We start from the raw sequence: 24283 nt of genomic DNA, 5'->3' as shown, positions 1-24283 counted from the left end.
ACTTCACTCTGTGTGATGCCTTTTTGATTCATACACTAGAATCCTTTTCTACATCCTTTCCAATGCATTTTAGAATGGGCTGTGGGCATCTTGTTATAAACTGAAAAGAATATTTCATTGCTAAAACAATGTAAAGTTAATTAAAAGAGGTCTTCATCTCATCCTCCTGAAATCTCAGACCAGGCAGAAGTTCAAATTCTTCAGGAGGAGATTGGGCCATTCATCACTGCTTGTTTGGCTTGTCAGAGTCACGGGAGTTCCTTTCTAATTTATACCATTTCTTTAGGAATGTGACATTATATTTAGAGAGTAGTTATGTTAATTTCCCCTAATCGTGATATCATCTGCCTATCAATAGCCAAATATTCTGACCTGTAAAAACCTGTAGCAATTGTTTTTCAAGTTTGCAAGGTATGGTAACCTTGAAAAAATGGAGAGATTTCCTGTGAATTCCACTTAAATAGTTTTACTCTTCTCCTCAGAATAATACTCTTAAGATTTTTATTACTTGTGCAGCATATGCTTATTAAGGAAAATATGATTAACACAGGAAAAAGAAAAATTGTAAACTGTGTCTTCAGATGAGGGAATGTGGTATGGTTGATATCTGATTGTTAAAGGGGTGTAGCATGGTTTTTACTGTTATCTTGGTGGCTGCATGGAAAGCTTGTGCTGGAGTTGTTGAAAGATGGTAGTGGTAGGTGTCAACTGTTTGCTGCTGCTAGAACGCTGCTGCCCAGAATCTTTCGCCTTCTATGTTCTGAGTTCCTTCTACTGACTCCCATTACAGACCCTAACAAATTCAGGCAATAAGACAATGTATACTTTTACCAAGAATTAGTCTTGGTTTCACAGTGAACAGCATACAGAAGAGGGGGCTTGGTGGTGAGAGACAGCTGGAAAATGTCATCTGACATACTCTTATTTGAGAAATGGTGGCTATATGAAGAAATGATGGCTTCAATCTCCACTATACTTTGTATCAAAGCTTTTATATTCACTCATTAATTTAACAATTATTTAGTGAGTCCATTCCCTAGTAGAGTTTATATTGATCTATTTGGGGGTAGGTTATAAATATAATGAATAAGTAAATTATATGGTATTCTAAACAATGATTAATGCAGGCTAATGTTAGGTCAGCTGGTAAAGAACCTACCTGCAATGCAGGAGACTCCGGTTTAATTCCTGGGTCGGGAAGATGTGCTGGAGAAGGGATAGACTACCCACTCCAGTATTCTAGGGCTTCCCTTGTGGCTCAGCTGGTAAAGAATCTGCCTGCAATGTGGGAGACCTGGGTTCGATCCCTGAGTTGGGAAGATTCCCTGGAGAAGGGAACGGCTACTCACTCCAATATTCTGGCCTGGAGAATTCCATGGACTGTATAGTCAATGAGATTGCAAAGAGTCAGACACGACTGAGCGAGTTTCTCTTTACTTCTGTGAAAAAATAAAGAGCAAGGTGGATAATTGGGAGGAAACGGAGTAGGGGTGAAGATTTGTTGTTTTAAATGAGCTGATCAGGATTAACCTCACTGGGCAAAGATTTAAAAAAAACGATGGAGTTTGTCACGTGGTTGTCTTGGTGGAAAACATACTGGACAAAGGAATATTTTGAGTAGAAAGCAGGAGCAGATTAACTGGACCATAGACTCAAAAGCCAGTTCCAGAGTCCTGAGGTTGTAGCATGCTTGACACATTCCAGGAAAGAAGTTGATGTAGATGGCCCTGTGGATCCCGTGGGATATGGGAGAGAAAAGCAGAAAAACTAAGAAGGGTCATATCATGAAGGGCCTTGCAGGCCATTGTGAGGATTTTGGCTTTTATTCTGAGTGGAATGGGAAGACATGAGAGGATTTTAAGCAGAGATGTGAGATGATGTGATGCAGTTTTAAAAGAATCACTCTGGTCGCTTTCTTGAGAATAAGCTTTAAGGAGGGCATGGGATGGAGATTGTTGCGATAATCCAGGCAGGAGGTAATGGCGACATAGATCAGGTTAGTAGTGGTTGATGTAATGTGACTCTATAGAACATTGGATATCTTTTAAGAGCTTAGAAGATTTCTTGATGCTTTGGATATGTGGTGGCTGGTGAAGATATCTTGCTTTTTTCTCTCCTTCCTTCTTCATGATAAATTGTTGGGATAGGTAGCAATTGCTTGTATCTAAATGAGGTTGAGAGACTAAATCAAAAAAGCTGTTCTTGCAGCTGGTGGAAATAGAATCAGTGTGGGTCACTGCTGTCCCCTGACCTGAAATTGTCCCAAAGCACTCTTCCTTGGAGCAGTCAGTGATGCTGCCAAGGAAACTGGAAAGGAAAAATTTCTGCTTTTCCTCCCTCATCTCTTATCTCCTGAAGTTTAACATTTTCATTATTCAACCTAAAAGGGTTGCACCATTCCTAAGAACTGAGTTTAGTTCTGTGTGTCTGAAGCTACTCCTTCTATTAATTGGCCATTTCTAACCCTTCACCTGTATAGCTTTCCATACTCAGGACCTACAGCCAGATGGCTAATTTCCAGAACACTCAGGTAATCTCTGAAATTTTGTGCAGACTCTGGAAACAGCCCAGAGCTCAGAGATAGGAGGCTATAAGCTACTTATGTCCCTCAGGATCTTTGGATGAAGGCAGAATGATACAGGCAACAAGGGTTTCTTTAATCCCCCCATAAACACAATGACACCAATGATGTTTTCGAACCTTTATTTAATGTTTGACTCTGCCTTATTCACATACTAGCTCATTCAACCCTCACATTAGCACTTTGAAGAAATTACTGTTTTCTTTTTTCACTGATGAATTAAGTGATGCTCAGAACAGACAATCACTTGCCCCAGGTCCCCTAGCTAGCAGATGGTGAGGCTTAGGTATAAACTCGAGTCTGTCACTTGTTACAGCTCTGATGCCATGGCTCTAAGATGCTCTGCTCCATACTCAGCTGCATGCACTTGTTTTATTGGAGTTGAATTGCTTTACAATGTTGGGTTAGTTTCTGCTGTACAGCATCATGAATCACCCGTATGTACACATATATCCCCTCCCTCTTGAGCTGTCCTCCCCGCACCCTTGCATCGCACCCCCGTAGGTCGTCACAGAGCACCAAGCTGAGCTCCCTGTATAACAGCTTCCCACCAGCTCTCTGTTTTGCTCATGGTAGTGTGTCTACGTCAGTGCTACTCTCTCGGGTCATGCCACCTCTCTTTCCCACTGTGTCTACAAGTCCACTGTCCGTGTCTGTGGCTCTATTCTTGCCCTCCAGCTATAGGCACTTTTGAGTCTATGTTCCAGTTAATCTGCTCCTGCTTTCTACTCAGAATATTATTCTACAGTTTAATATCTTTGCTCCCCATAGATGCTTTTTCTGAACCAAAGTAATTTAGGAAAACTAGACCTTTATGGGCTTTCCTAGCTGGCATTAGTAGTAAAGAACTTGCCTGCCAATGCAGGAGACACAGGAGACATGGGTTCAGTCCCTGGGTTGGGAAGATCCCCTGAAGGAGGAAATGGCAACCCACTCCAGTATTCTTGCCTAAAAAATTCCATGGACAAAGGAGCCTGGCAGGCTACAGTCCATGTTGCTCACACAGAATTGGACACGAGTGAAGCAGCTTAGCAGTAGCACTAGACATTTTATGAGGAAAAATAAGGGAGGAAGCACAAAATAGCATTGAGGGATGGTTACGTATGTTTAGAGAAGATAGAACTTTCCATAACATATGTTTTGCTAACCAGTAGGAAAATATTGACTGCTTTTATTTTTAATATTATTTTTAATGATTTTAAAGGAAAATAAAAATAAATCAAATCTGTTACACATACCACACATACAAAGGGTAATGAATGTATTAAATCTATTAATGCTCAGTATAATTATTGCAACTTGAAAATACTTTATTCACTAGCTACAAACCGTATATACATTTATTTCTTATGTACACAGAATTTTTGCCAAGCTATTTACAACACACAGTTACTATTGGACATTATTCTCCACTGATGCTTGGCCCGAAGGAAAATCTCACAACCTGGCCGATGTCATGCTTGAATTTTCTTAACTTTTGGCACACTGTCAACAATAAGTGGTATCTCAGATTGTTACTTTTAAAAGTGTGAGAAATCACTATAATTCTCCTGCCTTTATAGTTGATGGAATAATTTGCCAGACACTAATCAGAAGTTTTCTGATGGAATTCTGCATTGACAAAAATCAAATTCAGATTCTGAGCTAGCTAGCATTGATTTTTCACATTTATTTTGTGCTTCTGAGGTTTGATACTAAGCTTCTTGGCATTCTTCTGTGTGCTTTGTAAGGATGGAGCTCACTGTGAAGTACCTAGGATCTCTGTTTATGAGATTGGGCAGATCTGGAAAAGAATATGAATTTGGCTGCTGGGTCAGAAATGTCATCATCATGAATTTGGAAGACAGAATAATACAGCAGCATACTGAGCTTGCTAAAAAAATGAAAGCTGTTAGCTTGTATTCTGTAGTAATCACATTTGCTTTAATTTTTTTCCCATGCAGGTAATTTAAAAAACATTTTGTCCAGATGCAAAATAATGAAAATACAATGTTAGTTATTTTTTTGTCTTTAAGAAGAATATTTTAATTGAATCTTTTCTTGAGAACTTTTAGAGTGCTCTCAAAATAGTTTGTATTTTTCTGCTGCTGATCTAGGTACAAAAAAATCTAGAATGTTTTGACCATCTGCTGGTATTTCCAGTCAGTGTTTGCCTACAAACAATGAAAAAGATTCACAGTGAACTTGAACATCAGAGAGTAGAGTGAACTTTGGAGGCCAATTCTTCCAAACCCTGACAAATATGAAAACACTGGCACAGCTTTATTTAAAATGACATCTACTAAAGCTGGTTTCCATGTGGTATTCTACAGTTCTCAGTGTGAAGATTCAGACAAAAGGACTAAAATCTTATCTCTTTCATTCTTTCATATTGTACTCATTTGTTTTATTATTATTACTTTTCAAATTTTTGAACTTAAAATATTCTGCTTTATAAGGTCTTGGTTTAAGAGTCATGAGCATTGAGTTAATGATGTCAGTTTTCTGTAAAAAGTATTAAGGATACTGTCTGGACCTCAGGTACTTCCATCATGCCAGAAGGATGATCCTTGGCAAGCAAAGCAACAACAACAAGAAAACATACAAAACAGCTGATTGGAGCAATATTTTCCCTTAGATGTCCTACGAAATTATGTTGAGTTTCTGTAATGTGTGAAGGCAGGAGCTATGTTTTTCAGATGTATTAATGTGCTTTGGTAATGGCTGATTACATTGAATTTGAGGGCGAGATTTCACATTCTAATCTACAGCTGAATATGGTCCCATGCATGAGAACATTCATTAATGCTGGTCTCACAATCATTCATAAGTTTAAGAAGAAGAAATGTTTGCTTTAAAATGTTAGTGATAAGCATTTACATGTTTTGGAATGAACACTTAAACACTATATTCAATGATTAGGGACTAAATAATAATACATTTGCTTATCTAAAGCATGCATACAAGCTTCACAGACTTTATTGAGCTGTTTGTGGTAACTCTGTAATGGCCACTTACTATTTCAGCATTCAATTTTGAATTTAATTCCTTGAGGTTTTTTTTTTGCATGCATTAAACCAATTGTATGTGTCTGCACACTTGCATGTTTATGTATATATGTGTATCTGTTTATTAGTGTAATTAAAATAAATTTAGCTTAAACACTTATGATAGGGGTGTTTAGACATTTAAAACTTTGTAACAATTAGATACTTCTGATGCTGGATCCAAAACAGGGGAGGAAGATTGGAAAATTTAATGTTCTGGCGGCAAACACCATATATTCTCTTGAAATAATTGTTTTTTATCTTGTTCTTAAGAAAAATGGTTCTATATTGATGGAGGCATAACAATCCAGTACAGTGTCGCAGGTAATTGTAGTTGGATACCTTTAAAAATCTAACTGAATGTTTTGAATGAGAAGTTTGTCCTACACATCCACATTCCCAGAAGGTTACTGCTTTCTTGAGCCGGATTGATGATATCTCTAATTCAAGAAAAGATGGCTTTTGAGCACTGAGTCTGGAAGATAAATTCCACACTTAATGGTGTGCCTTGATTTGTTATAGCTCTCAGAAATGTGTCCGTATATTTTTTTCTTATAGTAAAACAGATTCTTCTTTAGGACTATTAGCTCATTTCTTTCTGGGGGAATTTCTGAATTATCTAAGCAGATAAAGGAAGGCTCTTTCTGTATAAATAGGTATATTATACTCCTGTTTGCCCGGTATTAGTTCACATGTATCCACATTTTGTCCAGCTTTTTATTCTAACAGTTGATTCCGTTTTCTACATCTTACTTGATTTACCTAGATGTATACTAGTATGTCCTGTGGAGGAGGGCATGGCAACCCACTCCAGTATTCTTGCCTGGAGAATCCCATGGACAGAGGGCATGGCAGGCTACAGTCCTTAGGATCACAAAGAGTTGGACATGACTGAAACAACTTAGCATACACTCAAACAAGTACTTATAAGTAGTACATAGACTTTTGTCCTAAGGCTTTGCATTTAAGTGTATTTTCTGGTACCTTCTCCTAGTCCTTACTCTTTTTTTTTTTTTTTTTCCAGTGGGGGAAGGGGAGAGAATAAGGGCACTGTACAGTTGTTAATACTCACCTTAAACTTTTCCCTTGGGTTATGAAGGGAAAATACATTTTCCTTTGGACCTAATAGATGCTCTTGTCTGCTGTCATAGCTATAAATTAGTATCTTTAATTCTTGCCTAAAAATTGGTAGTCAGTTTCAGAGATAAATGAGATTCTTCCCTTCTTCATTAGAAAGCCTCTTTACTATTATGTAATCTATTTTTTTCTTAAACCTACAAATATTTGTGAAAAATAAAATAAGGAGGCACTTTGGCCACCTCATGCGAAGAGTTGACTCATTGGAAAAGACTCTGATGCTGGGAGGGATTGGGGGCAGGAGGAGAAGGGGACGACAGAGGATGAGATGGCTGGATGGCATCACCAACTCGATGGACGTGAATTTGAGTGAACTCCGGGAGATGGTGATGGACAGGGAGGCCTGGCGTGTTGCGGTTCATGGGGTTGCAAAGAGTCGGACATGACTGAGTGACTGAACTGAACTGAACTGAGGGATTTGCTTTGTCATTTTGAAGTTTTATCTTTGACTATTTCTTAGTTTGGCTCTTTAAAATATGTAATAGTCAAAAACTAAATGATTATGTTTTTCTTTTGAAAACACTTTCCCAGAAAAATAAAGAGAATAATGTGTGCAGCTACCTAATAATTTGATCAGGTTTCTTTTTCAATTATATTTCATGGCGAATATCTTTAAATCTCAAAAAACTTTTATCCTACAGAGTTAATTCTCTTTAGCAAAGATTTTCATCAATTTTTACTCTAAGAGGTTAATTTCCCATCATTTTAGTTGTAAAATAAGTCATATAACTTTTTTCTTTAATAGCTATAGATGAAAATTTTCATTTTATATAGATTTTATTTTTATTCACTCACATCATTGTATTTTTATGGTTCTTTAATCTTTTGGGGAAATCATATGTCACCTTAATGTCATAAATATATATTGCAATTTTTCAATGAGAAAAATGAAACTCTTTACAAATACTTGTCAGAAATATTTTTCTGTTACATACAATTACTAAATTTTTCAAAGAATAAATTTAAAGCCCATTTTATTTTTGAGGGGGCAAATACCTTAATAGTGTCTTTGCTAAACTCAAATGCTACCTTTCTCAGTTGAAACACAGTTGCCTAAAAATTGCCCTCTTTTTTACAGAGACTATGTAGGACAGGGCTGACAATCAGGAGAGTGTGGACACTATGGTGACGCCTTGATGGCCTCACTCTACTCTTTCTGCTCAAGAAATGAATTTAAGAATATTCATCCACAGAAGTATAGGGTGAGCTTATGAAACTTGAAGTGGTGGAGCCAGATTTGGAATTCTGGCGGGAGCAACCATTGAAGCTTGGGTCTCTTGGAGGCACTCTCTTCTTCCGACTGGATCTGGTGTTATCTGCATCACTGGGGTCAAACACCACCGTCATGGACTCCATCCTGGTCACAGTGTACAGGCTGCTTTGCCGAGTCGGGTGAAACCTGGTAGTCTTGAGCTCCAGCTCATCATAGCTAGAAACTTCAATGAAAGGACACCAGCGGAATGCTCTCTTGAAGCCTGCTCGAAATCTGAGGAGAAGCAGGCCACAAGAAGAAAAAGTCATATTTTCAAGTGGACATTTCCTTCAACTTCTACAGAAAGCTCTGCTTAATGCAATTAAGCCAACTCATTTTTTATATTTAATTTTCTAGTCTAACTTTTAGAATTTATGCCACAGTATTGGTACTAGTTTTCTAAGTCCTTTTTGTTTGAATTGAATCTTAATTTCTCATTGATCAAAAGCAAGTTGTCAAAGAGTAAAAGTGCAGTATCAGTAATCAATATGCCAAAGAAGCAGTGTAGGTTTCTTCAATAACTTTATACATTTGCATAAGTGAATTAAGCTTTCTGGGTACCGCCCTGAAAAATGACATAGTTTGAAATAGATTCTTATGGTAATAATTACACATTTATAAATTAGTCTCATTTAATATTAAAATTAATTGCTCAGCTGGATGTTTTTATCTAATTGCATATGAAAGTGAAAAATCCTTGGCTTTGTAAGCCATTAAATGAAGTTGATTAAAAACATATGCTCTGCTTTTGGGGTTATTTGAATTGATATATGGCTTGTGCAATTAGTGAAAAAAAGTAAGAATTAAATAATATTTTTAAGAAACTTAAGGAATGGTGTGGTAGAGGTCTAACCTAAAATAGAGCTGAGAATTTAGGTTGAGTAGTTACTTACACGAAGTCCTGTTTCTACTTGTGTACCATATTGGTTTATTAAGGAAATTATTCACCTTATGAAATTTAACACTACCCCCTCCATGTGCTAACCTTACAACTAAGGTGTTTTTAATCTGGAAACCAAAGTTTACCTTTTTTTTCCCAGTCTTAAATTTAATTGTGAATATTTCTCCTTTTCTTTCCAACTTCACTTAAAAACTAGCTTCCCCTCTTCCAGAGGTTGCACCCTGTCTTACTCACTGACTTCATCATACTGGAGGGAGGTTTGGGATTCTTCTCTTTAGTGTTGCTTCTGTTACTCTTATGACACTTTCTATTTTGAAGTCTATTTATAAAACACCCTTCTTAATAGGGTCCACTCACATATGCCATCATCTCTCCATCTGTGCATTTTTACAAAGTGTCTTCATTTCTTTGAGGACTTGAGCACACCTTCACCTCACCTCCTTTAATAATAGGACATTTCTTTTTCTTTGACAAGTAAAATTCTGAAGGATTTGAAGAGAGAATTTGGCCTATTTAGAAATCAGCCGTTTAGAACCCCCAAGAGCATTGTTTTGAGGGGGGAATTGTTAAGGTGAGATAGTTCATTAAATAGGGAGGAGTTGGGCTTCCCTGGTGTCTCAGCTGGTAAAGAATCTGCCAGCAATGCAGGAGACCTGGGTTCTATTCCTGGGTTGGAAAGATCCCCTGGAAAAGGGCATGGCTACCCACTCCAGTATTCTGGCCTGGAGAATTCCATGGACTGTGTAGTCCATGGGGTTGCAAAGAGTCAGATATGACTGAGTGACTTCCACTTTCACTTTTTCACTAGAAAAATACCTAGCTCTGTGCTCCTCTCAGTGAATTTTTCAATTTTCCATTCCTTTTGAATTTTAACTGGGTACCAAGAAGCTTAAACAATATTATATGCTTTCTAGTGAAGCCAAAAGTGACACGGAACTTGCATTTGGTAATCTTATTTTTACCTCTTATTCAGACAGCAGTAGATGATGGGGTTGTACATGGTTGAGCTCATTGCCAGCCAAAAGCTAGCCAGATAGACCTGCTGAATATATTTCCACCTGTTTAGTTGTTGATAGATTGCAGTGAGGATGAAATAAATATGATAAGGCAGCCAGCAGATAGCAAATGTCACCACAACAATAATCATCATTTTTACAACCTGGAAAGAAAGAAAGAGGTAATTTTTGGCAAATATGGAAGTCATTATATTAGTTCTAATAGCTTACCACAAATCATATTTTGCTACTGATACAGTTAAATATATGGCTTGCCTAAGAAATAGTCAATAAGTTAAAAAATGGCAAGGTAATATCGGGAGAGTTACCTAAGTTTCAAGAAAGCATTCTTGTGTCACCTCATGAATGGGTGGCACTCACTCAAATATAAATATATTTTAATTGGCTTGAAGAAAATAAGTGTTTATAAAACAACAAAGACCCTGGGAGCAGAAAGGAGAAAGAACTAGGATTTGGCTGTGCAAGCCCACACTATAAAAGAGTGAAGACATTCTATCTAGAGAAACAGACTGTTGAGTGACAGTTGGGGTGTATCAGACTGTAGGGGTTGAGCAAGTTCCTCCGTATTTATTATTGCCTGAGTATAGCTCATGACTATTCAGATTTCTTTACTTTAATGCCATGCTCACTGGGAAACCTTCAGAATGTTAATTTGGTTTCTTTTGTAATTGGATATTGGGAGAGGTTTCTCTCAATAGTGATAAAGGATATTCACGTTAGTCTGAGAAAATATCACTAACTTTAAATTTGTAAGTAGGCAGTTGGCTTATACACCTGGTCTATATATCGATTTCTGTGATTTTGGAAAGCATGGATTATTTCCTCTTTCCACACTTTTGAACTACAATATGTTTGAAAGCTCCTGTCAAAGTAGAATACAATCTCTCCTCCACTAGTCTTTAAATTCCTAAAAAGAATAGAGAATTCTTAATTATCTTAATATCCCTAGCATCTAGCACAGTGTCTAGTATATTGCTAGAGATAGATAATTAGATATAAGATGAATGAATAAGGAACTACTATACAATTTGTAACAGGAAGTTGAGTGGGAGGATGTTTTGTATGTCTCTAAATAGGATAAAATAGGATAAAATTTGCTAGACTCAAAGTAATCAACACAGTGATTACTGTGATCACAGTGATCAATACAGTGATTAAGTGCATAGAAAGCCAAGTGGCTTGGCTTGGCTTTCTAAGTGAAAGGGAAAAGTTAGTAACAACATTCTAGAATAACCTCATTTAATATTTCTCACTTACTCAACCAATCTGTTGAGTAAATTTGTTCATACTTCTTTTGGGAATTTGTAAAAAGTTTAAAATAATGCATATTAAACAAAATAATTTTGAGGTTTACCCATAGTCATATTAGAACACAAATCAGAGAAAGTCCTGATGTAAATGACCTATGTAGCATCTTGAAACTATGAAAATACATTATTTAAGTACTGGGTTCATCATTTGATTGCAAGTGGGGTTCAGATGAAAGTTGACAAGGTTAAAAATCATGAGAGACAGGATTCTAGAAATAGACAAAGCATGAAATGGGTCAGGGTGGAAGGCAAAGCTTTCCCAAGGGTCTAATCATGGTAACATCTAGGTATCTAGTATTAGGTGATAAAAATTGGCCATCAGAGCTGAAAATCCAGATCAGTTCAGTCAGTTCAGCTGCTCAGTCATGTCCAACTCATTGCGACCCCATGAACCGCAGCATGCCAGGCCTCCCTGTCCATCACCAACTCCCGGAGTCCACCCAAACCCATGTCCATCGAGTCGGTGATGCCATCCAGCCATCTCATCCTCTGTCGTCACCTCCTCCTTCTGCCCTCAATCTTTCCCAACGTCAGGGTCTTTTCCAATGAGTCAGCTCTTCGCATCAGGTGGCCAAAGTATTGGAGTTTCAGCTTCAACATTAGTCCTTCCAATGAACACCTAGGACTGATCTCCTTTATGATGGACTGGATAGATCTCCTTGAAGTCCAAGGGACTATCAAGAGTCTTCTCAAACACCACAGTTCAAAAGCATCCATTCTTAAGTGCGCAGCTTTCTTTATAGTCCAACTCTCACATCCATACATGACCACTGGAAAAACCATAGCCTTGACTAGACGAACCTTTGTTGGTAAAGTGATGTCTCTGCTTTATAATATGCTGTCTAGGTTGGTCATAATTTTCCTTCCAAGGAGCAAGCATCTTTTAATTTCATGGCTGCAATCACCATCTGCAGTGATTTTGGAGCCCCCTAAAATAAAGTCTGATACTGTTTCCACTGTTTCCTCATCTATTTGCCATGAAGTGATGGGACCAGATGCCATGATCTTAGTTTTCTGAATGTTGAGCTTTAAGCCAAATTTTTCACTCTCCTCTTTCACTTTCATCAAGAGGCTCATCAGTTCTTCTTCACTTTCTGCCATAAGAGTGGTGTCATCTGCATATCTGAGGTTACTGATATTTCTCCCGGCAATCTTGATTCCAGCTTGTGCTTCCTCCAGCCCAGTGTTTCTCATGATGTACTCTGCATATAAGTTAAATAAGCAGGGTGACAATATACAGCCTTGACGTACTCCTTTTCCTATTTGGAACCAGTCTGTTGTTCCATGTCCAGTTCTAACTGTTGCTTCCTGACCTGCATACAGGTTTCTCAAGAGGCAGGTCAGGTGGTCTGGTATTCCCATCTCTTTCAGAATTTTCCACAGTTTATTGTGATCCACACAGTCAAAGGCTTTGGCATAGTCAATAAAGCAGAAATAGATGTTTTTCTGGAACTCTCTTGCTTTGTCGATGATCCAGCGGATATTGGCAATTTGATCTCTGGTTCCTCTGCCTTTTCTAAAGCCAGCTTGAACATCTGGAAATGGGCAGTTCACGTATTGCTGAAGCCTGGCTTAGAAAATTTTAAGCATTACTTTATTAGCGTGTGAGATGAGTGCAATTGTGTGGTAGTTTGAGCATTCTTTGGCATTGCCTTTCTTTGGGATTGGAATGAAAACTGACCTTTTCCAGTCCTGTGGCCAATGCTGAGTTTTCCAAATTTGCTGGCATATTGAGTGCAGCACTTTCACAGCATCATCTTTCAGGATTTGAAATAGCTCAACTGGAATTCTATCACCTCCACTAGCTTTGTTCATAGTGATGGTTCCTAAGGCCCACTTGACTTCACATTCCAAGATGTCAGGCTCTAGGTGAGTGATCACACCATCGTGATTATCTGGGTTGTGAAGATCTTTTTTGTACAGTTCTTCTGTGTATTTTTGCCACCTCTTCCTAATATCTTCAGCTTCCGTTAAGTACATACCATTTTTGTCCTTTATCAAGTCCATCTTTGCATGAAATGTTCCCTTGGTATCTCTAATTTTCTTGAAGAGATCTCTGGTCTTTCCCATTCTGTTGTTTTCCTCTATTTCTTTGCATTGATTGCTGAGGAAGGCTTTCTTATCTCTCCTTGCTAGTCTTTGGAACTCTGCATTCAAATGGGTATATCTTTCCTTTTCTCCTTTGCTTTTTGCTTCCCTTCTTTCACACCGATTTGTAAGGCCTCCTCAGACAGCCATTTTGCTTTTCCAGATCAGTAGCTCACTAAATGTCATCATTAGCTACATCATATAAAATGTTTTTATTTTTTCCCATGTTTTTTCAATTGCATTTTTTTTTCTGAATAACTGTGTTCAGAATTCTGCATTTTATCTCTCTCATTTTAATTTATATATTTGTAGAATACAAGTAAGGGGCATATTTAAATATAATTTACATTTATACAATGCTTCACACATCTAACAACTTACTGACTGGTTTTCAATTGGACTTTGGGAAGCTAAGGCAAAGGCCAAAGGACTTGACCACTGTGATTCATGAAATCTAAGTTATATTTTTTAAAACCCAGACTCTTAAGTCTGTTTTTTCTGCTTGCAATTAATAACACTTACTGAATGTCTACTGGGTCTAAAAAAACATAATAGAGAAAGATAATGGGTGGAGAACCAATTCCTTATCCTGAAAAAGATTATGATATAATGAAAAATATTGAAATATAAATTAAAGTTCATAGAAATCTGAATATAAACATGTGTAAATAAAGTAAAAAATAATATTTATGAGACCTTGAAAGTGAAAGTCGCTCAGTCTTGTCGGACTCTTTGCGACCCCATGGACTATACAGTCCATGGAATTCTTCAGGCCAGAATACTGGAGTAGGTAGCCTTTCTCTTCTCCAGGGAATATTCAATCCAGGGATTGAACTCAGGTCTCCCATATTGCAGGCAGAAGCCACAAGGGAAGCCCAAGAATACTGGTGTGGGTAGTCTATCGCTTCTCCAGCAGATCTTCCTGACTCAGGAATTCAACTGGGGTCGCCTGCATTGCAGGCAGATTCTTTACCAACTGAGCTATCAGGGAAGCCCATTTAATCGTTTATTATAAGCAGGAATGACTCAATGCATGTTACCTGTAGATTAGGGGAGATTAGGTTGAATGACATGGGTTTGGTTGATTTTTTTTTATTCTTGAGTATGTGAACGTCATACTGTTCTTCCAACATGGTGCACAGAAGTCCTGTCCAAGATTATTCTCCTTAGCTCCTCCCTCTTCCTAGTTTTCCCCACTCTCCCTAGCTCCTCCCTTCCCTCTTGCCCCAGTTATTCTCATTGACTAACAACCTCTTCTCCCAGAAACTTTTGCACAATTATCACTTTTTCTATGATCAGCCTATTCAAAATTGCAATCTGTCCTTCCAACACTCCCTAACCCCCTTAGCCTGTTCTTTATTTTCAGTTTATGTGTCATGTGTATTCTTTACTTTGTGTCTCCTTATGCTACAATACTAAAAAAAAAAAAAGCAAGTATTTTCTGCTTGTCTTATTTACTTACATATTTCAGTCATGTAGACTAGATTTCACACAAAATTGGTGTTCAGAGTTTTGAAAAATAAGTTAATTAAACTGAATAAAAAAAGAAAGAAACTAAAAGACATGTAGTTGATTAGGTGATGCTCATGATTTTACTCCATCATGAATTACTCGTATCATTTGTCCTCCAACTTTAGATGACCATATGTAATATACAATGAGTTATTTCCCTTTCCAGGCAAACAAATTCAAGTAATGTGTATGAGTGCAAAAGTAATATTATCAATATATTATTTTTGATGCATGAATGCATTGCATTTCATTCTGAATAAATGTTAAGAGCAAGAAAAACTATGACAGTGTGAACATGGTTCAAGCTACTATGTTAAATACAGTATCAGCAAATATACATAAAATTGCTTTTATACAGATTAACCGAAAACTCTCTTTGCATGAAATTGTTTTCCAACAATAGCTGAAGAGCTGCAAAGGCTATCAGAATCTTTTAATGTAACTGCCAACCATCAATGCAGAAGAAGTCCAAAAAGAAGGAAAATTAAACTGCATGTGTAGAAACAGTATCAGATGACTTATAATTCACATACACATGGCCTTAAGGATTCTGTTGCAAGACATTTAGAAGCTTATTTGAAGATTTTTTACGAAAAATCTAAAAGAATCTAAGAGAATGGATCTTTTACAGTGAAACACCTGCTATATTTTATTTATTGCTATACAATGTTTCAATCATTACTGTGGGTCCCTGCTCATAAAATTTTGTGAAATGATTTCAGATATCAAACTCTCAGTCCTCCAGGTTTGATGTAAATGCAAAAGTAGTCTCTCAGGTGGACAGAATTATTTTGCTTTATGAAATACTGAAATCATGAAACTGTAATCATCTCCCTCATAAAAAGGCAAGGGAAAGAGCACTTGGAAGCACAAACCTTGAGCAATGATAGATGTGTAACTGCTCAGTTCCCCCCATGTCTCATGGCTAGAGAGTGGCACTAGCTCAGATAGGCTCTAAATGCTCTTCAGGAAAGTTGGTAGACTTAATATGTTTTAGGCAAGATAAGAGACTGGGATGGAGATTACTCAAATCTCTCACCATGTCTTAACAAATTTTATTGTGACTTGATACAAAGATGGGTTGGTGTGGGTATTTCTTGAAGCTGAAAGACATATCCAGCTTCTGAGGCAATGGGATTTATTTTCCATGGCAACATGGACACTTGTGGCCACCCTGTCCTTACTAGCACTTACTAGCAGAAGAAAAAGGGAGGTGGGACAAGTAGCTCTTGTAACAACACTGCCCCTCTTTAATAGTTTAGAATCCACTTGACTCACATAGGCAGGATTGAATGCATATCAAAAGTTAGTGAGAATAAGCTTTGGGCACCTTTTATTCATGTATCTAAGGGAAAAATATTCTTTGATTTTCATATCTTGTGCAGGTTAGACTGGAATGCCTGCAGCTGTTCTTATCTATCATATTGAATTGATGCAGGATGGATGATTTTGAGGTTTTTAGTTGTAAAAGAAAAATGGATCAGGCTAGGAGATTAAGTGAAATATTGCCAATGTTAAAAAAATCTGGGAATTATACTCTTCAAGGCAGAATTTATTCTTTGTAAATGTCTAGATTGGAAATGGTCAACCTGTAGTGAGAAGAAACATCCTGTTTTGATTAAAATCTCAGAGCATGTTTTAAAGAACCATCCCATGACTATACCCTACTACTTCTCTGTAACTTTTGTCTGCACAAATGTTCTTAAATTACAAATGTATCTCTTTAGGTCAAAATTACATGCTTGCTTATTCTAGCTTCATATTAGCAAATTATAATATTCTCAAGAATAATATATGGAAAAAATTAATGACAAACATCAAAATATAAAGTACTGCATCTTGGATTATTTAGGTGGGCTTTTTTGTGATTTCAGTTTCAAGGAACACATTTTAAAATGTCAATCCCAAGTGAGAAAATAAAACTAAGTAGTAACACTTGTGAAAAAAGTTGAGGGTAGTCCAGAAGATGAGTTGAATTTTCTCAATAATTTCAGAATTAAATGAGAATATTGTGTTAGTGTCATCCAAGAAATTTGACACTGTTGCCAAATCCAGCTACGTGACTATCCAGTTAACATTAGCTTAGAGCAATGATTGTATGGAATTATGTTGAGGTCAAACAAAAAACCATATATGTATATGCATGCAAATGTGTAAAATGCTTCTCTGTGTGTGTGTATGTTTGTGTGTATGTGTGGTATTGTGTTTAGATTCCACTTCTTTACATTTCATTGGTTGTTTCACTTTTAATGTAATTTTAGTTTTCCAATGGAAACAGCCTTTTAAAGTATTATTAATTTCAGGTTAATGATGTTCTGAAGCCAAAACAAAAAGGAATGTCACATAAAGGAAGGCAAGAAGACATTAGAGAATAAAGTAAATTAAGGCAAGAGGGATAAAGACTGATGTTATGGGATCATGGCTAGAGATAGAACTTATAGAGGCTTACTAGGGACTGAATTATGTCCCCACCCCCACATTTTTAAAGTTTACTTATCCTTTAATTTATTAAATTTTTTCTAGATTTATTGAGATATAATTAGCTCATAACACTATGCAAGTTAAATTGTACAGCATGATGATTTGATGCATGTACATATTGTGTCACCTCACACAGTTACTTGTGTGTATATGTGTGTATGTGTGTGTGTGTGTGCTTGTTGAGAACATTTAATATCTACTCTGGTGTAAAATCTATGAGGCATCCCCAGTGGCTTGTGAACTGGCTTCCTGATGGGATCCATGATGGGTTGGTAGGATCTGAATGGCTTTGACATGTTCGGTTTGGAGCCCTGCCTACTTCTCTCCCAGCTCTCTCCATCCCCTAGTTGTGCAGATCTCCACAGTCCTCTGGATAGAGGGAGACAGAGATGGGCTCTTTGGCAGGGCTCTGCACATCTGAGGAAGCTGAGAACTCATCCCTGACATCCTCTTATTACCACCACCCCCTCCCTCAGGGAGAAATCACAGCTCAGAAGACCATCTTGGTACCAAGTTGCCTTGCCATGGGAAGGATGTGATATGTACAAAGTCAGTTTGTTCCTCTTACTCTTTCCAGGACATCCAATCTCAGATTTTTTTTTTTTTTTTGTACTGCAACTTCTCTATTGGAATCCCGGACTTCCACAAAGGTTCTCTGATCCATGGGTGACCATCTAAGTCAGTTTTTTCGAGGGACTCCTGGTTCACAGCTAAGGGCCACTCCAGGGTTCATGGAGTGAACAGGGTGCGAGGTCTGTATGTTTATTATCTGACTCCCAGTGGGCAAGACTCTTCCCAGGTTTGGTGCTGGTGACAGAACCAAAGCCAGATGGGGATGTGGCCAAGTCCTCTGAGGTGTGGAGTTGTTTCTGGGTCTATAGCTGGGACCATGGTAGGTAAGCCATCCTCCAGGGTGTAGGTCTAACTTCTCAAAGTGATTCTGCTCATTCTTGTACCGCACTGTGGTTTTAGTCTCCTACCTGGATCCCCCAGCTACCAGAAAGGCACTATTGTTTATGGATAGATTTCCAATTGTTGTTGTTGAGGGGGGTATGATGAGGGACATCTTATTTGGCCATCTTTCGGATGTCACTCCCCCAAATTCATATGTTGAAGTCCTAATCCTCAGTACCTCAGTGTGTGACTGTATGTGGAGACAGGTCTTCTTTAAAGAGATAATTAAGTTAAAATAAGGTTATTAGGGCGGGACTTAAACCGATATAACTGGTGTTCTAAAGGGAAAAGACAATTAGAACACAGACACACAGAATGAAGACCATGTAAAGACAGAGGTTTGCAGCCATCTTCAAACATGGCTGACAGGTCTTAGAAAAACCACTCTTGATGACACTTGAACTTATACTTCTAGCCCCTGAATTGTGAGAAAATATTTCTGTTGTTTAAATAGCAGTCTATGTTATTTTGTTATGGCAACCTGAGCAGATTAATATTATGTTTGAAATGCTGAGGACAGTTTAATATGTATGGCTTCATTCCAGCAAAGTAGGAGGCAAAATACTATACATTTTCCCAGTGAAAATAGAGATTTCCAGAGAGATTCTGATTGCCTGAGAATTGCTTTCAGGGAAGTAAAGGACAGATCAGGATCTTTATTTCCATCAGTTGAGCCTCTCTTAGGTTATATATGGCCTTCCTCACAAGCGCTGTTTTCCATGATAATTCCTTTGCAACAGAAATGACAAGCACACAGAAAGCTTACTTGCTGGGCAAGGTGATAGGTTTTTCGTGGTTGTTATACAAATCAAAAATCCAATTGAATCTGTCACTTGAACTTAGACTGAAGAGTGGTTCCTTTGTTTAAGGCAAAAGGCTTCTTTGTTATACACTTAGATATTCTCTTCTGAAGGAGCAGATCTGGCTTGTTAGTATTTAGAGGAAAATAATCAAAATAGAAAATAGCCATAAAAAATTCTATGGTTTATAAAACAATAGAAGTAGATCTATTTGCCAATATTTCAGCTATTCAATTAAGCAAGATCAATTTCAACAGGGATTAACAAAAAACAAATTGTCACCTATTATGAATATTGGGGCCAAGTCATGTTTTTGAGGCTTCTTTTATGGTAGAATAGGGAAGAATGTTAAAATATGGTTTAAAATGTGGTTTACTTTAAAGGCATACATCCAGCAAATAACACAAAAATGTAATGAAATTAAAAGTGTGTGTGTGCTCGGTCTGTCCAATTCTTTGAGGCCCCATGGACTGTAGACTGCAGTGCTTCTCTGTCCATTGAATTTCCCAAGAATACTGCAGTGGGTTGCCATTTCCTGCTCCAGTAAAGGTTTAGGATCTTTTGACAAACAGAAGGGGAGAGACTCAAGAAAATTTCTGCCTCAATTACCCTTCTATGGAAGAGGGTTTAAGAGAGGAAAGAACTGAAATCAACTGCCAGGTCACCTCATCTTTCTGTGTTCTAGAAGTTGCAAGGAGAGATCTGTTTTCTTGCGAATGGGCCTGGCCAGAAAAAGGACTAGGCTGATATCATTTGCAAAAAAAAAAAAAAAACCAAAACAGATTTCATGTCTTGTTATGTGTTGACATAGCTTGTCCTTTAAAATATATTATTAATATGTTATTATTAATATATTGTGGTCCAAAATGTTGAGCCAGCCAGTGTCTTTTGCAGTTGACTTTTTATCTTGAAGGTGTGCATACTTTGTTTTTGTGAAATGGCATAAATCTGGAATATTTGAGATTACTCTTTTCTGTATTTCTGTAGAAAATATGATCAGTCACTGAAAATTAATTTTTTCTCTACAGTATATGACACACTAAAAATATGATTTGTAAATGATGCTGTCCTTATTTGTAGTTACCTTGAAATAAATCTGCATGATTTGTACATGCTTACCCCTGGAAAGTCCCAATCCAGTTTCTTTCCCTGTAAAAATTTCTACCGAAACTTTGGGAGAGTAGTACCTCAAGCTCACTTTTGGAGTAGCTTCCCTCATATTTCTTCATGCAGGTAGGGTTTAGATACTTCCTAATTAGACCTAGTGAGCTTCCCAGGTGGCACTAGTGGTAAAGAACCTGTCTGCCAATGCAGGAGGTGTAAGAGAGGCAGGTTCGATCCCTGGGTCAGGAAGATCCCTTGAGAGGACATGGCAGCCCACTCCAATATTCTTATCTGGAGAATCCCATGGACAGAGGAGCCTGGTGGGCTACAGTCCATAGGGTTGCAAAGAGTTGAACACAACTGAAGCGACTTAGCACACATACATGCAGTTAATCCTAGCATATTATATCTTATAACACAGATACATATTATAGTCAAGCCTGTTTCTATTTCCTTCTCTCTGGATATGGGCACGTACATTATTAATCTTTGTGTCTCCAAAACTTAACATAGTTCTTGACATTCAATAAATACCTTTTGATTGAGGATATCTTAACTTTACCATCCATGTTATGAAAATTTTGATTGCAAGAAATATCATTTATCTTTTTCTTACCAGTGTTTTGCCCTATCATGCACATAATAAGAATTCAAAAATAGTATTAAAGTAAACTTAAAAGCAAAAATTATTTCAAATGTTTTAAACCTAATTAAAATAATTGTTATTGCCCTTGGTCTTGATATTTAGCTGGACGTTTGGAAAGAACAGTTATATGAACCATGTAAAGGTAGAACCTTAAGAAAGAAGTTCAGTTATCTTTGTTTACTTAATCAATTATATCCTTAAATTACAATTGTTCTACAATAATGCCATTTTTTTCTAGAGAAACCTAGGCCCTACGCTCTAGAGATACAGTGCTAAATTAAAAAGAAAATATATTTTCTATTTTCAGAACACTTACATTATACTAAGTTCAGTTCAGTTGCTCAGTCGTGTTCGACTCTTTGTGACCCCATGAATCGCAGCACGCCAGGCCTCCCTTCCATCACCAACTCCTGGAGTTTACCCAAACTCATGTCCATCAAGTTGGCGATGCCATCCAGCCATCTCATCCTCTGTCGTCCCCTTCTCCTCCTGCCCCCAATCCCTCCCAGCATCAGAGTCTTTTCCAATGAGTCAACTCTTCGCATGAGGTGGCCAAAGTACTGGAGTTTCAGCTTCAGCATCAGTCCTTCCAATGAACACCCAGGACTGATCTCTTTTAGGATGGACTGGTTGGATCTCCTTGCAGTCCAAGGGACTCTCAAGAGTCTTCTCCAACACCACAGTTCAAAAGCATCAATTCTTCAGTTCTCAGCTTTCTTCGCAGTCCAACTCTCACATCCACACATGACCACTGGAAAAACCATAGCCTTGACTAGATGGACCTTTGTTGTCAAAGTAATGTCTCTGCTTTTGAATATGATATCTAGGTTGGTCATAACTTTCCTTCCAAGGAGTAAACGTCAATTTCATGGCTGCAATCACCACCTGCAGTGATTTTGGAACCCCCCAAAATAAAGTCTGACACTGTTTCCATTGTTTCCACATCTATTTCCCATGAAGTGATGGGACCAGATGCCATGATCTTCGTTTTCTGAATGTTGAGCTTTAAGCCAACTTTTTCACTCTTCATTTTCACTTTCATCAAGAAGCTTTTTAGTTCCTCTTCACTTTCTTCCATAAGGGTGGTATCATCTGCATATCTGACGTTATTAATATTTCTCCCGGCAATCTTAATTCCATCTTATGCTTCCTCCAGCCCAGTGTTTCTCAAGATGTACTCTGCATATAAGTTAAACAACCAGGGTGACAATATACAGCCTTGACGTACTCCTTTTCCTATTTGGAACCAGTCTGTTGTTCCATGTCCAGTCCTTTTTTTTTTTTTTTTAAGGTTTCAATATTTTATTCAAGTTTTATTTTAAGTGATGTTAATTACAGCATTTGAAGGGGAGAATCTAATTCCACACAAAATGGAACTCTAAAATGTACCCATTAAACTGCTAAAAAATAAACTTTAGTGGTGAGAATACAACAGAAGTCCAATTTAGATTCTGAGTGTTGTCACCATGTGATTACAGTCACAGAGACTCTTCCCAGCTTGCAGCTGGGGCTCTTAGAAGCTATTTCATACTCTGGTGCAAGGGCAAAAAAACCACAACGTGAGAGGGAATTAAGTCCTGAATTATTGGCTTCATCACAACTTCTCCACCCCAAAATGGCACAAAAGAAACAGCTACCACATCCTGCAGACTACTTTTTGTGTAAAAGAGGTGATGGATGGAGGTGGAAAAAGTCCCTGCCTAAAAAAGTCCCTTTCAGATAAGTTTGTACACACCATCAAACAAAGAGCCTCTCCTCAATCAATTAGGGGAGGAAACCAGGGTTCAATTCTCAGGAAGTTACAATTTCATTCAGTTACTCAATAGGAATTTACAAAGTGCCTGCAAATTATCAGCTTCCACTTGCAGCCATTTCTAGGTAAAAAAGAAACCTGACATCTCTAATGGGGCCAGCAAGCTCCCCACCAAGTCTACAACTGAAAGGACCTTTTTTTAAATTGGGTTTCTTCTGTACCTCTGAGAGGGTAACACCCTAAAGCTGAATCATCTTTAACCTGGAAATCTAACACTGTCGGCTCTGACAAACTGACACTGTCGGCTCTGCTGGATGGCAAGAACGTCAATGCTGGTGGCCACAAGCTTGGTCTAGGACTGGAGTTTCAAGCATAAATGACTATTGTACAATCGTTTAATTTTGAACTATTTTGCAGCATAGCTACCTTCAGAATTTAGTGTACCTTTTAATGTTGTATGTCTGGGATACAAGTATTGCTAAATATCATGTTAGACTTCCATGTCCAGTTCTAACTGTTGCTTCCTGACCTGCATATAGGTTTCTCAAGAGGCAGGTCAGGTGGTCTGGTATTCCCATCTCTTGAAGAATTTTCCACAGTTTATTGTGATCCACACAGTCAAAGGCTTTGGCATAGTCAATAAAGCAGAAATAGGTGTTTTTCTGGAACTCTCTTGCTTTTTCCATGATCCAGAGGATGTTGGCAATTTGATTTCTGGTTCCTCTGCCTTTTCTAAAACCAGATTGAACATCTGGAAGTTCACGGTTCACATATTGCTGAAGCCTGGCTTGGAGAATTTTGAGCATTACTTTACGAGCATGTGAAATGAGTGCAATTGTGCGGTAGTTTGAGCATTCTTTGGCATTGCCTTTCTTTGAGATTGGAACGGCGGAGCATGTAGGAAGCATGGCCGAGAGGACCTACCCCATGCCCAGAATCAGGGGTGGTGACCCAGACTGCCAGGCTGGGAAGGCGCAGGGGTGGCTGAGAGGAGCTACCCCATGCCCCAGGAGTGGTGGCTGTTATGGTGCAGGGGGGCTGAGAGGAGCTACTTCACATTTAGGTCAGGAGGGGTGGTGACTCCTCCAAGGTAAGGAGCAGCAGCTGCGCTTTGCTGGAGCAGCCATGAAGAGATACACGTCCAAGGTAAGAGAAATCCAAGTAAGATGGTAGGTGTTGCAAGAGGGCATCAGAGGGCAGACACACTGAAACCATAATCACAGAAAACTAGCCAATCTGATCATATGGACCACAGCCTTGTCTAACTCAGTGAAACTAAGCCAAGCCATGTGGGGCTACCCAAGATGAACGGGTCATGGTGGAGAGGTCTGACAGAATATGGTCCACTGGAGAAGGGAATGGCAAACCACTTCAGTATTCTTGCCTTGAGAACCCCATGAACAGTATGAAAAAGCAAAATGATAGGATACTGAAAGAGGAACTCCCCAGGTCGGTAAGTGCCCAATATGCTCCTGGAGATCAGTGGAGAAATAACTCCAGAAAGAATGAAGGGATGGAGCCAAAGCAAAAACAATACCCAGCTGTGGATGTGAATGGTGATAGAAGCAAGGTCCAATGCTGTAAAGAGCAATATTGCATAGGAACCTGGAATGTTAGGTCCATGAATCAAGGCAAATTGGAAGTGGTCGAAAAGGAGATGGCAAGAGTGAACGTCGACATTCTAGGAATCAGCAAACTAAAATGGACTGGAATGGGTGAATT

General features: G+C 38.2%; 1 protein-coding gene across 1 annotated transcript in view; it reads right to left on the bottom strand.

Moving 5' to 3' along the window:
• Window positions 1-2689: 2689 nt before the first annotated feature.
• Window positions 2690-24283, bottom strand: part of TACR3 (tachykinin receptor 3) — a 92783-nt gene continuing 71189 nt past the window's right edge. The window contains exons 4-5 of the mRNA XM_019962360.2: window positions 9860-10056; window positions 2690-8230 (exon numbers count right to left, since the gene is read on the bottom strand). Of these exons, the coding sequence (XP_019817919.1) occupies window positions 7918-8230; window positions 9860-10056 (510 nt within the window). The 3' untranslated portion in view covers window positions 2690-7917. The remainder of the gene's footprint in view (window positions 8231-9859; window positions 10057-24283) is intronic.

This window comes from Bos indicus, chromosome 6, assembly GCF_029378745.1.
Source record: "Bos indicus isolate NIAB-ARS_2022 breed Sahiwal x Tharparkar chromosome 6, NIAB-ARS_B.indTharparkar_mat_pri_1.0, whole genome shotgun sequence".
Classification (NCBI taxonomy): Eukaryota; Metazoa; Chordata; class Mammalia; order Artiodactyla; family Bovidae; genus Bos; species Bos indicus.
The sequence above is the reverse complement of the archived record's forward strand: the minus strand, read 5'-3'. Positions and strand labels throughout refer to the sequence as shown.